At 34.6% G+C, this 14,616-nt stretch overlaps 2 protein-coding genes and 1 non-coding gene across 4 annotated transcripts; 1 reads left to right on the top strand and 2 right to left on the bottom strand.

Moving 5' to 3' along the window:
* Positions 1-610: 610 nt before the first annotated feature.
* Positions 611-710, bottom strand: LOC120773157. Its single transcript, XR_005705138.1, has one exon. It is a non-coding gene; the product is annotated as a U6atac minor spliceosomal RNA (small nuclear RNA).
* A 424-nt stretch (positions 711-1,134) lies between these two features.
* LOC120770827 (protein transport protein Sec31A) lies at positions 1,135-9,115 on the top strand. 2 transcript variants are annotated; one of them, XM_040098412.1, is made up of 12 exons: positions 1,135-1,263; positions 1,719-1,987; positions 2,047-3,016; positions 3,083-3,326; positions 3,383-3,492; positions 4,196-4,252; positions 5,224-5,332; positions 5,449-6,938; positions 7,692-7,802; positions 7,867-8,205; positions 8,324-8,395; positions 8,458-9,115. In XM_040098412.1, exons 2-12 carry the CDS (start codon positions 1,791-1,793, stop codon positions 8,644-8,646), a joined length of 3,888 nt encoding a protein of 1,295 aa, XP_039954346.1. In that variant the 5' UTR covers positions 1,135-1,263; positions 1,719-1,790; the 3' UTR covers positions 8,647-9,115. The 2 variants fall into 2 exon arrangements, with proteins under 2 accessions (XP_039954346.1, XP_039954347.1); XM_040098413.1 differs by lacking the exon at positions 4,196-4,252 and having other exon boundaries at positions 1,136-1,263.
* Positions 9,116-9,679: 564 nt separating this feature from the next.
* Positions 9,680-11,342, bottom strand: LOC120772072. The gene is made up of 2 exons (XM_040100463.1): positions 9,994-11,342; positions 9,680-9,718 (listed from the first exon to the last, which is right to left on the bottom strand). The coding sequence occupies exon 1, from the start codon at positions 10,725-10,727 to the stop codon at positions 10,080-10,082; it is 648 nt and encodes a 215-aa protein (XP_039956397.1). The 5' UTR covers positions 10,728-11,342; the 3' UTR covers positions 9,680-9,718; positions 9,994-10,079.
* Between the last annotated feature and the right edge of the window lie 3,274 nt (positions 11,343-14,616).

The raw sequence follows: 14,616 nt of genomic DNA, 5'->3' as shown, positions 1-14,616 counted from the left end.
ACCATAAAAAATTCAATAATATTTATATAAAATACTTAGAAAAGTGGTATGAGATTGTTGGTTTTTAATTTTTATTTGTTTCAAAATATCTAACGATTTGTTTAATTCTTCTTTTGAAAACAGACGTTAATAGCAATTTTCATATGTAATTTGGACTTATAACTTTAATTAATAGGAACTTTACTTTAATTTAATTATTTATCAAAACGCATTTATTTATAGACTTTTTATTTCTGAAAAACTAAAAGTGACACTCGTAATCAAAGTAAGATACGTCTCTAACTATTAATTTTTAATATATGTATATTTACATGACACTGACCCATACCAACCAATTTCATGTTTGTATTCAAGCAAAATATCTTGTTAATTCATTGTAATGACTTATTTTAGTTTTAAAGAAACATACATATGTATATCATAACAAATAAATAATATAAAACTAAACAAAATAAAAATCCAGTTAAAATTCAATATTTGGGTGGTAAATGAAACAAATGTAGTTATCTAAGTTACTACTGCTTTATTGATTCAAAATTTCATGGAAAAGTATCTGGCTTTTTATGACCAGTCATTTGTATTTTCGGGTATATTATGGCATTTCTAAATAAAAAATTTGCGACCGGAACTTGTCTGTGCCTATTCCGGCCATTTATGTGTTTCCATCCTTGTCTAGGGGAGTGCTAACTAGCTCTCCTTTCTAAGTACACAATTTTAAAAAATTATTCCAATGTATTTATAGTCAGTACATTACGAAAAAGATGTTGCGAATTACAAAATTTGGACGCAAACGAAAAAATACCCTAATAGTGGTAACATATTGAAAACGGTGAATTAATCATAACAATGTGTTTTATATACCTAATATAATATTTATACAGTTGTGGTTCGGATATACTTTTTTCCTTGAAACAAATGCTTTGGCAAATTTTCAATGCAAAAATGTAAAGCATGAATAAATTAGATATCAGCTAATTATTAAAAGTTGTCGTACGACATTTTAACTAAAACTAGCGCCATCTACCGTCCATTATACACATTTCTCAGAGAACGTATATTTATACGTTCTCTGCATTTCTCTGGAAAAAGTACTGTCAAATTTGCCGACAAAGAAGAAGCAGATACCGTCAAGAATTTCTGAATTCAGATCTATCAGTTCTCGTCATCAGCGAACGAAATTTTTTGTTTAATCAAGTGCAAAGTATTTTGTAACAGTTTAATTTTCAATTAAATTGTGCCAAAGTAACTTCAGATAAAAAAGTTGTAAGTTGCTTTTAACAAGCTAAAATGAAAATCAATCAAATGCAGTGAAAATCATAAAAAACAACTTGGAATGTAGATACATAAGTATGTATGTACATGGACGACAGCTAGAAAAAGTGATGACGGCGACAATTTCGATTGGTACATTGCAATTGCTGGGTGTTCCTCTATCATACCTTTGCTTTTATTTGAAAGCACTGTTAAAAGTGTCGAGGACAAGTTATAACATTTTGCTTTATTTCAATTTTATAAAGGAAACTTTTTTTGTTCAACGTTTTTATTGAAAACGTACAAAATCGGCCACGTTCGTACATACATATGTATATCGAATTTTGACATTTGTATCCGAACGCTTGTGTCGCTTATTAAATAAATAATCAAAATAATAATAATTAACAGCTGACCCATTTCCAGTAACTAGTGGCATTAACAATTTTTTTTACGAATATTTGCAGATTTTTCGTTGGTGCTTATTTGTTTATATAATTTTTTTTTTAATAATTATAACGTTATAAGCACACTTCGATATGAAAGTTAAAGAGTTGCAGAAGACGGTAAATATTGCGTGGTCACCGCTGCCTCAACATCCCATTTATCTGGCCGCGGGTAGTGCTGCACAACAACTCGATTCGAACGTAAACCCAACTTTGGAAATATATTCCACGAATTTCAGTGATCCAAGTTACGACTTGGAATTAAAAGCAAGTCTACCCAGCCAGTACAGGTATATAACAATAATAAATCAAATGTAAATTTATATGTAACTATTATTTAATCTTCAAGGTTCCAGAAAGTTATTTGGAGTCCTACTGGTTACGATGGCGCTCATCCCAATGGTTTAATTGTAGGCGGTTGTGAAGGTGGTCACGTCATGATTTACTCTGCTGCTAAAATGCTAGCCAATGAAGAAGGTCTTATTGCACGACAAGATAAACATACCGGACCGGTTAGTGGACTTGATGTTAACCCATTTCAAACCAATTTGCTTGCCTCATGCGCCTCTGAGTCGGAAATATTTATTTGGGATCTTAACAACACCACCACGCATATGAATCCAGGCACTAAAACACAGCCACTTGAAGATGTACAAAATGTCGCTTGGAATAGACAAGTGCAACATATATTGGCCTCAGTTTTCAGTTCACGTTGTGTTATCTGGGATTTACGTAAAAGCGAGCAAATCATTAAGCTCTCCGACACACAATCGCGCGTTCGCTGGCATGCCATTCAATGGCATCCGGATGTAGCTACACAAGTTTGGCTTGCTTCAGAAGATGACCAAGCGCCTGTTGTGCAATTGTGGGATTTGCGTTACGCCACTGCGCCAGCGAAGACAATGCAAATTCATCAGCGTGGTGTACTTGGTATGTCCTGGTGTCCACGTGATATCGATCTAATGGTATCCTGTGGCAAAGACAACCATATCTATTGCTGGAATCCTAACACCAATATACCCGAAGGCGAAATATTATCAGAAGTAGCTGCAACAGCTACCTGGTATTCGGATGTGCAATGGTGTCCGCGTAATCCAGCGCTGGTCGCTAGTTCCAGTCTTGACGGTAACGTGTCGATTTATTCACTTTTTGGCGGCACACAACAACAAGTGCAAACATCTAATAAAATAGCGGACTCTTTCCCCGGAATGGATCAAATAGCGCAGGCGCCCATACCACAACAATCAACGCAGATAGTGTATCATGACTTGAAACGTGCACCAAAATGGATTAAACGCCCTTGCAGCGTTGCATTTGGGGTATATATAATATTATAAATTGCACTTGTGGAATCTAAAAATTATCCATGTAACTTTCTTTTACAGTTCGGCGGTAAGTTAGTGCACTTTAATAGCCAATCGAAACAGGTGCAAGTCTCGCAAGTGGTCACTGAACCGGAGTTGGTAGAGCGCGCTAACGCCCTTGAGCGTTCTCTCACTGAAGCAAATTACGTTGATTATTGCCGTGAACGGGCCGATCAAATGTCGGATCAAAATGGACGTTATTTATGGTATTTCATTAAGGCGAACTTCGAACTTAACCCAAAAGAGGAAATGTTGAATTTGCTTGGTAATGATGAAATAAAGTTTATGATAGCCCTAAAATATCGAATTTATATTTCGTAGGCTTCAACAAACAAGATATAGATGTTAAATTTGCTAAATTTGTAAAAGAAGATGAGGCGCAACAAAATGAAGTGGATCACGTAACGAATCGGTTAGCAAATCTCTCGCATGTAAGTGTAAATAATTTTTACAGTACATTAAAAACTTGCCAAAAATTTTATTAAACTTAAAAAGGTTGTTAATACTTTTTTTCAAGTAAAGTGAAAAAAAAAATAAATTTTATCAGTTTTCCTCATTTTTTTTTTTTTTCTTTTTTTATACTTTTAATACGAGAAAAATAATACATTCATTGTGTTGCCGATCTGTTCAAAATATACATTATGTTCCAAATGTGATAAGGAATCTTAAAAGAAATGAAATAGTTGTTAGCGCAACATTCACCCTCAGTTTTTCTTATCTACTATTCAGCTGCCGCCGTTAGTTGGAGTACTATTATTATGCTATGGTGCGTTTGTTAATTTTGATCTGTTGCACGTCAGAGAGAGCTACTTTTTCGTGGTTAATGTGATAGCAATGTGTTTATAATATAGTAGTCTTTATATACTTATACTTATATATGTATATAATAGTTTTTTTTTACTTATACACACATACACACACATATTTTTTTATGCAAAACCATAAATAGTTTAAGAGACATAAAAGTGCAATTACAATTTTTTGTTTCATTGAAAAATTCATTTAGTTTATATATATTTCAACTAAATTGTTTTTTGCATTTCACTGTCTAATTATTAAAATAAATTGGTTTTTGTATTTCATTTTCTCATACAAACTCGCTTTCATTACTTTGCAAATCATTTGTTTGCTTAGAGCGATTCATCGGAAGTTGAGTGTGATCAAAGTACTGATGGCAGTACCGACATATCGGTAAGGTTCTATATTACTTTAGTAGGCGATTGTGTTAAATATGTGAACTAAAACTCGTTAATTTCTTAGTTTATAAAGTTAATTTATAGCCAAATGAACTAACTAACTTTATTTAAGTAAAAATACACCTAAATTTCAAATTTGTTATTTGTTTTTGTTTTGGTTATAAAATTGTTTTACTTAAATTTTTTTTATTATAATTACTTTTATCCAAAGACTTTTTTTTTATAATTTTCTGTTATACTCTGAACAGACTATATTATGTTTGTCACGAATTTTTTAGCACGCAGTAGGAAATGTCTAAGGCACTATAAGTATATACATATATGTATATATAAATGATCAGCGTGATGAGCTGAGTCGGTTTACTCATGTCCGTCTGTAGCCCTGTATATATGCGAACTGGTCCTCCAGTTTTTCAGATATCATTTGTCGGAACCGCCGATATAGGTCCACTATAGCAGATAGTTGCAATCAACTGAACGATTAAGGTCAAGTTATTGTATTGTATGTATGTATGTATGGAAAACTTTTTTATGCGACGAGATATCTTCAAAGCAATGCTGTAATCTCCGAATAAATTTTTCAGATCTGATCACTATAGCATATATGTAGCTGCTATAAAAACTGACTGATAAAAATTTAGTTTTTGTATGAACGCTTTTTTATTTAGGAAAGGTATAATATCTTTGGTGCAACAAAAGTTAACCTCTTCTATTTTTTAAATTTTAATGTAGGCCGATTTTACTTCCAAAAATTATTTTGTTTTAACAAAGCTCGTGATCATTGAAGATTTTTAACATCTTCGCATATCGCTACTCTATATATGTACAAATATATTTCTCGATGTTGTGTGTAAATTGAAAAGCATAGCTACTTTATTTTTGTGCTACGTATGTGCTTATTGTAACTGTGTAATTTTCATATAAAAAGTAAACATAACAATAATAAAATATTTGCATAATTTACAGCAACCAGTGGATAACAATGCAATATTCGACGGCATTGCGGTCACTCAGAAGCAACAACAACTGCAGAAGGTAAATGCAGCAAAACAATTCGACATACCCAAAGGAGAACGTAAGTTTGTAAAATCAACATGTTTATATGAATTACTTTGTTTTCTATAACTGTATAAAATATTTCATTTTTATGCAACTGCTCTTTAAATCATTCTATTTTCATATATTATATAGATCCTGATAGTCTGATCACTGAAGCAATTCTCACTGGTAATCTGGAAGCTGCTGCCGAGCTTTGCCTTGAATCGCAACGCATTGCAGAGGCGCTAATTGTCGCCTCCACTGCGGGCATTGATTTCCTTACTAAAATTCACAATCGATACTTGCAGCAGCAACAAAACGAGTTATCCAATGTGATAAGTGCGCTGGTGACACGTAATTGGTTAGATTTTATCAATCGTTGCGCTGTCGAATCATGGAAGGAAGCTTTAGTCGCAGCCCTAAAGCATAGCGATCGTAAAGTGGTTGACATTTGCGAACGTCTGGGTGATCGCCTACTGGAGGAGCGTGCGCAAAATATCGATTTCATACGTAATGCTATGTTATGTTATGTCTGTGCTGGTAGTATTGATAAATTAGTATCCGCTTGGCATCAAATGAAAGCATTGGAGCACCAGAATAATAATTATAAACCGAATACGACCGAGTTCCAGGAATTAGCCGAAATTGTAATGTTGATGAGCAAATCTTTGGAACAACAAGGAATTGCTTTGGATCTAAATGGAAGATTTGCGGACTTTATTACCGAGTATGGTGGTCTGTTGGTGGCGCAGGGTGCGCTCACAGCCGCTTTAGCATATATTTATGCTTTGGGTACGGGCGATGATGAACAAAATGGCGAACTGGTGGAGCTGCGCGAACGCATATATAATACGGTTAATTATAGATCAACGCCTGCGGCTGCCACTGGACGTCTAGCATATCAACAGCAACCACAACCGCAAAACATATATAGCCGACAGCCACAACAAGCACCTGTTCAACGCGGCTCTTTTTCGCATGGATTGCCGCAAACACACTCTGGTTATGGCGGCACAAGCCAATTCACAAGTAATCAGGCAGGCAATTGGAACACATCGGCTTTGCCAACACCTGCCGGGGGCACCGCTATATCGCAGCAACCCACACTATTTAATCCGATTGCACTCACGCCATCGACAGCAGTAACAGCCAAACCGCCACTAGCCGTTCCCGGACATATCACAAACGATGCATTGAACACACAACCACCACGTCCAGCCAGCAACGCCAGTTCACAAGGTGGTAGTGGCGCAAATTTACACTCACGCTCCAAGTATGTGTTAGATCCGTCGGTGGCTTCCGCCGGTCCCATGGGTAGCTACGGTGGTGGTTATCAACCACAGGTCACAGCACCAGCTCCAGTTCCAGCTGCAATACCTACATTTAATGCAGGTCAATTTAGTGCACCGTTAGTACCAACATCAGCTCAACCAAGTCTGTTGCAACCGGCTGCACCATTTAATATGGGTGGTGCAGCTGCGCCGTATGGCTTAACTGGCAGCAACAACTACGCTGGTGGTCTGACATCAGATATTAGCAATCAACAGCAACAACCACCACCACCACCAACACATAGTTTACCGCGCAGCCGCACACCACCACCCGGCTGGAATGATCCGCCAGCATTGAAGTCAACACGTGCAGTAAGATTAATTGATTTTTTACCTGAACATATGTGTGTACTAGTTAGCAGCGCTCAAATTATTATTGTTTAAATGTTGCTTTAACATACGAAAAACTATGTTTTAATTTTGCTGATAAAATTCTCTCGCTTAGATATTGCAAAATCGTAGCAATGATATGTTTGCACGCCACGCAGGCACCCGCCGCTGGCAGAAAATCATAAATCACGAAAAGGATGATACAAAAATGCTTTTGAAACCACCTACACAATTTAGTTTTGAACAATTTTGTGCAAATGATTCGCACTCAAGAGCCTTGTACACACAAAATTTCTGGCAGGTATTAAGCGCATTCCGAAAAGTTTAAATTTTTGCATTTCCATTGCTATGACACATGAGCTAGAGCATACTGTTCAGTTCCCGGTTCGCATTTAATCGTATATATGGAATGCCTTTTGTTTGTGGTTGATAGTTTAGCAAATATTTGTCACTTTTTTTTTGCTTTTCCTCAAGGTTAATAACCTTTTTGATTGTGTGATTCAACAAAAAAAAGTTCAAAAACAATTCATTATTGCCATGAAACCAGTTGCCTTGCTGTCCTGCTAAATAACGAATTTATTTCCAATAATATTTCTGATGTTCGTTTTCCCACCTTTAACCAAATATCAATTACAATATTAAATTTCGTGTTGTTTTTATGCTTTTTTTTTTTAGTAATTAACACCATATATCCTAAAACTGTCCCATTAAAATCACTGTCTTTCCTTCCAACAGCCCAAAAAACCGGAGCCTGCACCAACATCGACGCCCATAACTCATCCCTTATTTGGCGTTGATCCGAATCAAAATCAAAATGGTTATGCGGATCCTTATACGCAGTATCAGGTAACTATATAATAAAGATGTTTGATATTTTTAAATTACTTGTTTCATGTATATTTATTTTAAGAATCCCGGTATGCCACCACCACCAACCGCCAACAGCAATATCCCAACTAACTTACAACCCAATGACCCAGTTGCCTACTATAATCCTGCATTGCCGCAAAATAATAATTTGCCAACACAGCAATTTCCACCACAACTCAACTTCCAAACATCAGCCATATCGCAGCAACAGGCATGGATTGCGCAGTCACAAAATGTGGGCTACACTGAGCAGCCGGCGCCAGTGCAACGACAACCGGAACCCGTAAAAGAGAAACCGCCACTACCAGAGGAATACATTTATCTACAAACGGTGTTGGAAGAGTTAAAGAATCAATGCTTGTCTGTATCGGCCGATCCGGTGAGTTGAGCACATTATAAGTTTTCAGATAATAAAAGCGTTTTTTTTTATTAATACCTTAATGATTCAGTTTCTATGCTTCTTTTGTATAATAAATGGTAAATTATTACTTTTCCAGCGCACCAAACGTAAATTTGTAGATGTTACCAAACGTTTGGAGAATCTTTATGACTGTTTACGTGATGGCAGAGTATGTAAAAATAATGCTTTTATCAGATTTTAAAATTAAGTTTAATTTTTTCACTTTCTTAGCTTCACTCTGCTACAATCGCAGCTCTTAATCAAATCGTACAGTTCGTGCAAGTGGGTGATTATGCCAATGCCTTGCAAACGCATACCCAAATTGCATTCGGCTCCGACTTTTCACAATGTGCTGGCTTTATGCCAGGTCTAAAGGTGCTTGTACAATCGGCTGCTGATTTACAGGTTTATCTGCGTTAAGTTACAAAAACTATAGCAAGAGTCTACAAATGAGTTATGTGTCGTTAGAAATTGAAATAATTCCATATTTATCATAGCTGCTGTGTTCCATGAATTCTATCCTCATATGTATTCTTTTGGTTGTTAACATTAATTGAAAAACGAAAAAAAAACGTTGTCGCGCTTAAAGATTGTATACTGGTAAATATTTTTTAATTCGATAAATAATTTTTTGTCTAACTTTAACCTTTACGTACATATTTACAATATTATTACTTGCTTTGTGTATGTTTTATCCTTCAAAGTGTACTTTATTAAAAAAAAATTAATGTACGAATCGTAAACTCAACAATATATACTATATATGTATGTAATATGAAATATTTGAAGTTCTGCATACTGACTGCAGAAACCATACAATATTAATATTTATGGAATTGTATACAAAAATTACGATAAACTAATAAAAATACGTATTTACAAAAATTAATTTCCACTTGTTTTATATATACATAAAGAATTGGTATCTCATTTGAAAATAATGGTCATTTTAAAATTACGACTTGAAAACAAACTAAAAGCGATAAGTAAATTTGGGCTAAAATAAATAGTCTTATTTACTCATGCATTAGCAAAAATGTTAGTATGTATTTTAGCAATTGATGAAATTTATAATAAAATTGCTACAGAGTTAAAACTTGTTTTCTTTTTTACGCTAAAAGTCTAAGCAAAACGGCAGTACTATCAAGTTTTAAATATAATATTTGAATTTAGTAACATCTTTCAATAAACACCCAAAAAACTGCTAAACTGGTATATATTTCTTTCCTTCAAACAATTTGAAATAATTAAATAGCTTAAGGGGGTATTATAGTCTAGAAATGCTATTTAACGGCATTTTTTAAAGTCCAATAAAAAAAACTAAAAACATTTTTACTATCCAATTTTTTAGCAGATATTTATTAATATTTTAAGAATACAAAAAAAAAAATAAAAAATTTGTAATAATTTGATTAATTGCGGCGTGGTGGCGTGGCGGGGGTTGAAAATAAGGGTGCGCCCTTCCTGACACGATTCCAACACTTTGGGTGATCTGAAAAAAAAAAATTTCAGTAAATGGCGACTGTTTGAATTTTTTGGCCGTTTTTTGGCAAAGATCAAAATTTTTTAAAAATAGTAAAAATCAAAATTTTTTAATAATCCTAGTTCCAACCATAGGGAGATATATAAAGAAGGTCCACACCAAATTTCAAGTTAATCGGTTCATTAGAACTTGAGAAATCATGTCAGAAGTGTTGAAAATAGTAGTTTCGAGAAAAACGCGATTAAAGATTTGAGTCTAACTGCAGGCAGTCTATACATACTTACATTTCGTTAATCGGCCATTCCTGCTTCGGACCTTCTTCTTCTTCAAACATGTTATTTTCAGCATTTCTTTCGGCTAAACGGGCTGTTCAAGCTTCCTTAGAAGCTTCAGAAGCTTGTCCTTCAGAGCGACGTATTCGTGTCTTGTCCCGTTTTTCAGCGAATGCATAGGCTTCTGGACCAATGGTGATTCCCATGATGCTCATTATTTTTAAAATTGGTAAGAAGCCTTCATTGAAAATGCAAACTGCAAAATAATTTGCAATTTCAATTGTTCTTGTTCCTGAATGAATGTATTTCGGCGCAAAAGTCCAAATTAATGAATTTAGCGATTCATTATTATTTTGCGTTTCTGAGCCCAAACAACGTAGCAGCAGATTTTCATCTGACAAACTTTCATAGATTGGCTTGATTGCTTTTAACACTTTTCCATTCAGAGGGGGATTTTCATGATCAAAATCATCCAATGTACCGTCAACTTTTGCTTTTTGCCATTTATACCAGCTTGATGAACCAGATGGGCAGTACATGTGCTGTGGAGTTTCATTGGTTGAACTTTTGTGATAATAAGTTGCCCATACTTCGTTGTGCATATCCTCAACTGAATCTGGATGCCGACAAATAGCCAAACCATAATATAAAGATAGTTCATTAATAATTTTATCTGTTAATGTGCCATCACCCCTGCCACCCAGACCTTTGGTATCTTTTTTGAGTTTACGTAATCTTGAGCCCATACGTTTCTGCACATGTCCTACACACTCTTTTTTTCCACTACAGGGTCATCCGCATACGGATTTATATCGAGAATACCTTTAAATGTTTTCGAATCACCGTCACCTATGTATTTTACATATTTCACTCCATGCATCTCTACCGATCTCTCGAACATTTCAATTACAGCATCAACCTCCATTTTCCCGGCACTTCCGTTGTGGTTTATTGTGCAAAAATCTTCGTGTTCTTCATACCAAGATTCATAAGACTCGATATCGTCATTTTTTTTTTTTTTGTTCTCAATAAATTACAACCTTGGCAAAAACTAGATTTTACCACGGTATCAACAACTTTCTCAAGGCAACTATAATACGTGTTGATAGCTAAACCTTGACAAATATCCATTACACTACAGAATATATTTATACCTTCCCTCCCGACTGCTAGAAGTCTCATTGCCGTTACAATTCTTCGGTTTATTTCATAAGCTTTGTTGATGAATGGAGAGGATGAAATATAGCCAATATCTTCACAGCTGCATTTCAATGCAATTTTAAATCCCAGTCCACGAGCAGCAGTTCGAGAAAATGTAATTTCTTTCTTGCATGTTGCACATACAATTAATGCAGATAGTGTAGTAAAAAAAGAGAAAATTCCGAAATGCGTCTGTCTATGACGGCTCAGAGCCAACTGAGCTGCGCTGCACATTTACCATGAAAATATTTCAACAAAATCCGTTACAACACCCTTCACATAACACTGTGGAACATTTTTGGGATTATTGTCTGGGGGGTGAGAAATTCCAAGTCAGGGTGATGGTACTAGGTCAGTATAGTAAAACCCTCAAAGGGTTTGGCGTTCGTATGTGTCATTTTTTTTTTATGACCTTTTAAATTTTTTCCTTATCTTGATGTTTTTTCGCTTAATTGTAACATTTTGGCAAAAACGTAATTTAACATACCTCGCGAACCACTTGTCCGATTTTGATAAAAAAATGAAGTAAACATTTTTATAATTTTTTATTTTATTTATTTATTTTAATAAATATTGCCTAGACTTTTTCGATGGTGGTTGTTCGGATGCCTTTGGCACAGGAATGTGGTCCGAATGAGGCAATGGTGTTGCGGCACTTGCAACACCAACGTAATTATACGATTTTCTTATCCTTTTTGCGGCTGCTTTATTCGCACATGCATAGCAATTCAATGGATTGTGACCTTCGCCAGGATTAGTCCAAGTCATTGGGATACCGAATGGCATACTTTCACGTCTTCTATTTTTCCAATCCATTCGACGGTTGTAGCAGCTTTTACACACTATATTTGGTACCCAATTTTCGTTCACTATAACATTTGGGTGATTTTGGTTAAAATATTGCAAATTTTCAACTTTAAACGCGAATATCTCGAAAACTTTAAGCTTCCTGTGGCTATAACCATATATATTCGTGATCTGGAGGGTCTCCTCTATCCGACCATACCCATTTTATTCCCGAAATCCTGGGACGGTATACTAAAGCCGACCCAAAACTACAAATATTGTTATTTAATATATGTAAATGAAAAATTATTTACATATATATGGTATGTTTTTATTAATAGATGCTTTAAATGTCATACTGTGTCATATTTCGTCCTTAAAACATTGATTTACTGATAATCAGATATTTTGCAAGTAGTGAGTTGTTATTTATAAAATGTGTCCCTGGTGTTAGCTTTCTCGGTGGTGAGTTTTCTACGGCTGTGTTTGTTTACATTAGATCGACAGAAAACGTAAAAGCTGCTGCTAGCCCGCGGGCGGCCGACTTTATTGCTCTCTCACACGTATTAGTCAAGCGCTCTCTATATATTGTGGAAAATTAATGTGCATTTGAAAATTACTTGATCAACAACTGTTGACTGCTACGCATGTAATTTGTATGTGCGCGTTGATTAACAATTTTACTATGTTTAATATTGAGTGGGGAAACATGTTTTTGTTTTCCGAAAACTTTTTCAGTAATGCTGAGTGTTTAGTTTGTAAACACATAACTAAACGAAATAGGGAGTACTATGTTAAAAGGCATTATAGCGGAAACCATTCTATTTATGAATCGGTAACGGGCAGTTCTAGAGAATTATTTATATGCCAACTAAAAAAAACGTTTTATGAGCAATTCATTAACGATTCATTGGGGGAAAACTCAAGCGTTCGTTATGCTCAACGAAAGGCTAGTTTTGCTGTTGCTTTAGAGCTGGCAATGCAGGGAAGACCATTCAAGGACGGAGTTTTTCTTAAAGATATGTGTCAAAAGGTTTTTCAATGTTTCAGTACTATAGGTCAGGAAGTTTTCGCTGCTATCAGTTCAATACCTTTATCACGGACAACTATAACTCGACGCACTGAAGTAATAGGCCGACATATTTATAATATGACTATGCGAAGGGTGCAAGAAAGCAAGTATTTTTCCATATGAATATAAAATAATCAGTTGAATTTGACCTTACAAGGTCGCGATAAACAAATATTCCATTTAGTCTTAGCAATTGAAAAATTTCACCATAAATTAAGCTTGCTTATTAATAATTTAAAAAAACCGACCTCACTGTTCTAAGAAGAACACGCTTTATTGTAGAAAAATATTCTAACCATGCAAGGCTGCAAGAATATCAACCAATCCTTGATATATTGCAGACTAATTTTCATAACCGAATAGCCTCGTGAAACTGGGCAACAGTTTTGGAAAAATCTGAACGACAACTTTTATCCGAAATTAAAGAACGAAATGTGGAAACTCTTTTCAATGTTTGGAACTACTTATTGTTGCGAAGTTTCGTTTTCCACTTTGAAATTAATAAAATCAAATACTAGAAATAAAATTAGCGATCGGCATCTTGAAGACTTACTTCGTATAAAGTTTTGCGGCTCCGAACTAGATTTAGATAAGTTGGTTCAAAACCATGAAAATATTGATTTTTAGTTTTTTGATACAGCCGTTTAAGTGAAAACTTCAACATAAATTCAATATTTAAAATTTTTGGAATTTTAATTTCTTTTTGACACGTGAATTGTCTTTATTTTTGTAATTGATAAAAAATTAATAAGGAATTTCATTAATTTCACAATTTTGTAAAAGTTGTCGAATCACTTTCAAATTTTTTTTATATTAATTAATACTAAAGTTTTGTATTTTTTTTGGGTGTAGCAGTATGCATTGTCTTTATGCATGTTTTATGTAAACATTACAGAACCAGTGTTGCTGGATTTTTTATAAATTAAAAAAAAATATATTTAAATTCTTAGAAAAAAATACTTTTTTCCCTTCATACATTCATTTTTAACTCCGAAAGTGTTGCACATATTGGAAGACGGTATAGAAGCAGATTAGAGAAACTGTCATTCTTAATTTTTCTAAATTTGTTTCATCAAAATCGGACAAATGGTTCGCGATTTATGTTTTTTGCCAAAATGTTACAACTAAGCGAAAAAACATCAAGATAAGGAAAAAATTTAAAAGGTCATAAAAAAAACTGACACATACGAACGCCAAACCCTTTGAGGGTTTTACTATACTGACCTAGTACCATCACCCTGACTTGGAATTTCTCAGCTCCCAGATTAGCTGTTGTACTGTGTAATTATATTTTAGAATTCATGGTATATAAAGCATGGTATAGAGATATAAACGACTTTCTGTAGGATACCTGAAGAAAAAACTATTCTTCGTTGTAAGATAATTCACCCTCAGGTAGTCAGCGAAAGTCTACCGCCTGTTGTTAGATTTCATGCGGCAGAGCCGGTTTGCACGCTGCGTCACTAAAATAGCTATAAGTCGGTAAATAAAAGGAATTTTAAAAATTCCTTTGGGGAATATATTCGTAAAGGTCCAGTCTTTAAGAATATGCAATCGAATTTTTAAAAATTCTAGAC

The sequence above is a fragment of the Bactrocera tryoni genome, chromosome 3 (genome assembly GCF_016617805.1).
Source record: "Bactrocera tryoni isolate S06 chromosome 3, CSIRO_BtryS06_freeze2, whole genome shotgun sequence".
Lineage (NCBI taxonomy): Eukaryota > Metazoa > Arthropoda > Insecta > Diptera > Tephritidae > Bactrocera > Bactrocera tryoni.
Note: the sequence above shows the minus strand (reverse complement) of the source record. Positions and strands in the feature narration are given on the sequence as shown.

Bases quoted from the DNA above. Each gene is read 5' to 3' on its own strand.
- LOC120770827 (XM_040098412.1), top strand. From the start codon at position 1,791: ATGAAAGTTAAAGAGTTGCAGAAGACGGTAAATATTGCGTGGTCACCG. The intron at 1,988-2,046 runs GTATATAACAAT...TTAATCTTCAAG, and splicing joins AGTCTACCCAGCCAGTACAG to GTTCCAGAAAGTTATTTGGA. The intron at 8,396-8,457 runs GTATGTAAAAAT...TCACTTTCTTAG, and splicing joins ACTGTTTACGTGATGGCAGA to CTTCACTCTGCTACAATCGC.
- LOC120772072 (XM_040100463.1), bottom strand. From the start codon at position 10,727: ATGGGCTCAAGATTACGTAAACTCAAAAAAGATACCAAAGGTCTGGGT.